The 2500-nt window shown below is 48.8% G+C and overlaps 1 protein-coding gene across 1 annotated transcript in view; it reads right to left on the bottom strand.

Annotated features, from left to right (window-relative positions):
* enox2 (ecto-NOX disulfide-thiol exchanger 2) overlaps nucleotides 1-2500 on the bottom strand; it is a 514981-nt gene that overhangs the window by 296465 nt on the left and 216016 nt on the right. The window contains exon 5 of the mRNA XM_063189793.1: nucleotides 1698-1841. Coding sequence (XP_063045863.1) covers nucleotides 1698-1841 — 144 coding nt within the window. The remainder of the gene's footprint in view (nucleotides 1-1697; nucleotides 1842-2500) is intronic.

The following is a 2500-nucleotide window of genomic DNA, read 5'->3' as shown; positions in this document are numbered from 1 at the left end:
ATTACAGACCTGCGCTTTAATTATCATTCCAGCTGATTAAAACTGGGACACCACCAGGCTTTTTTGTAAAAGACGGTGAGTCGACTGACAAGTGGAGTGATGGGGAAAACAGACAGATGCTCATGTGTGTGGAGAAGATATCACTCCGTCTCCAACAACTCCTTCTTCTGCCTATTTCTGTCACTCCTTTCCTCTCTCTCCCTCTCCCTCTCTCTCTCTCTCTCTCTCCCTCCCTCTCCCTCTCCCTCTCCCTCTGATGCACAAATACATCTCCCATCTCTATCTTTGGTTGCCGGTCGTGTCGTTGAGTGAGTTCAGTTGAGTGAGTGACTGACTGAGTAAGTGAGGGAGACGTGGGCTCATTGGGCGCTCTTGATTGGCATGTTGTGGTGGAGGTGTAAACGCGAGGTCTGGCTCTGATAGCTGTAATCATGGGCAAACAGCCTCCCTCCGCATTGGCAAGGCAATGACCTCCAGCTTAAAACCCCTCTTAGAAGCTGCGCTCAACACAACTCCCAAAGTACACAGGCACAGGCAAGGAGAAAGGGAGGAGAGAGGCAAGGGGAGAGGGAGGGAGGAGAGAGAGAGAGAGAGAGAGAGAGAGAGAGAGAGAGAGAGAGAGAGAGAGAGAGAGAGAGAGAGAGAGAGAGAGAGAGAGAGGAGTATAAAGTAGAGAAAGAAAGATGTAGAGGTGGAGGGAGGTGGGGGTAGAGAGAGATGGAGAGAGAGAGACAGAGAGATGAGAGAGAGCGAGAAATTGAAAGAAAGGCATAAAGAAAGAAAGAAAGAAAGGCATAAAGAAAGAAAGAAAGAAAGAAAGAAAGAAAGAAAGAAAGAAAGGCACAAAGAAAGGCAGCAAGAAAGAAAGAAAGAAAGAAAGAAAGAAAGAAAGAAAGAAAGAAAGAAAGAAAGGCACAAAGAAAGGCAGCAAGAAAGAAAGAAAGCAAGAAAAGAAAAGAAAAGAAAGAAAAGAAACTACTGGTGTTCCAAATGAAGCAAATAAGGAAGCTATAAAACTGTAACCATGTGAGAGCAGGACAACATGAGGAAAGCATTAGAGGCCTAGCTTTTGAGATGCATTTGTTTAAATTCAATTGGGCTGAAATGAGGAATTGTTGTGGGTTGTTCCGCTGTTTGTGTGAGAAGAGTGGAGTGAGTCTGGCCAGCATATGGGACAGATGGAATGTGGAGGGTGGACTGGACTGGGGGGTTCATTGTGGGGCAACAGGAGGAGGACGGATGGGGCAAAGTCAGGGTTCAGTACCTCAGGAGGGTGGAGGATGTTAGGTTCATCTATGTCGTGGGGCAACAGAAGGAGCACGGATGGAGCAAGTTAGGGTTCAGTACCTCAGAGCAGGTTGGGGAGGGTGGAGGGGTCATTGTGGGGCAAAAGAAGTTGGAGGATGGAGGGGCAAGTCAGGGTAGCAGAGGGCAGTTTGGATGGGCTAATTTGGATACCTGGAAACAGGTGGAGGGTGGAGGGCCCATTTGTGGGGCAAAAGACGGGCGGAGGGTGGAAGTAGCAAGTTACCTTGGGGAGGGTTTTTGTCATAGCACAACAGGAGGAGGATGGATGTGACAAGTTAGGGTACAGTGCCTGACGGCAGGTTGGGGAGAGGTGAATGAGACAAGCTAGGGGTACGGTACCTGGGGGCAGGTTGGGGAGGGGTGAATGAGACAAGCTAGGGGTACGGTACCTGGGGGCAGGTTGGGTCTCTTCCTCTTCTTGCTGTTCTCGGCGCCGTTCTCCAGCGGGATCTCGGACACCAGCGGGCCGTTGGAGCTGGTGAACTGCAGCGGCTCGTTGTTGCTCGCGGGGTCAAACGGCAGTGCATTCAGTCCTGATACAGGAAGAAAGAAGGAGGGGGAGAGGGAGAGAGAGAGAGAGGGAGAGGGAGGGAGGGATATGAGATTAGGGGCTTAACCACTCATTTATTTGTATCCTTTCCACAAGTTTCACATTATACCTTACACCGATCAACACCAAAAACATCAGCATCAAATTGGCATCTGAAGGTAGAAGGGAGGGATACGATATATAGGAAGAAGGAAGGAGGGAGAGATGGGTAGACTAGTGAGAGACAGGGTAGAAGAGCCAGAGAGCGAAAGAGAGAGAGATATGCACACAGAAAGAAAGACAAAGAGAGTCAAAGAGACAGAAAGAAAGAGTGAAAAAGACAAAGAGGGAGAAAGAGAGAGAGAGAGGGAGAAACGGAGAAGGAGGCAGAAGAAAACAGAGGGCAGAAGAACAAAAGAAGTGGTCACGAGTCGACCGTATCGTAACAAGAATGCCTGAATTTTCTGTTGATTCTCCCCGAGCAAAATCAACAAAGAGGCCTGCGATCCAGACCAGACCCGACGACCAGGGGTGCATTTCTGGAAAGCGTAGTTGTTAGCAGTTAGCAACTTTGGTAGTTGCCAATGGGAAATTGTATCGCAACCAACAAAGTAGCTAACCTAGTTAGCAACTACGCTTTCCAGAAATGCACACCAGAACTTC

The sequence above is a fragment of the Engraulis encrasicolus genome, chromosome 23, assembly GCF_034702125.1.
Source record: "Engraulis encrasicolus isolate BLACKSEA-1 chromosome 23, IST_EnEncr_1.0, whole genome shotgun sequence".
In the NCBI taxonomy this organism is placed as follows: Eukaryota; Metazoa; Chordata; class Actinopteri; order Clupeiformes; family Engraulidae; genus Engraulis; species Engraulis encrasicolus.
This window is presented reverse-complemented; position numbering and strand designations above follow the sequence as displayed.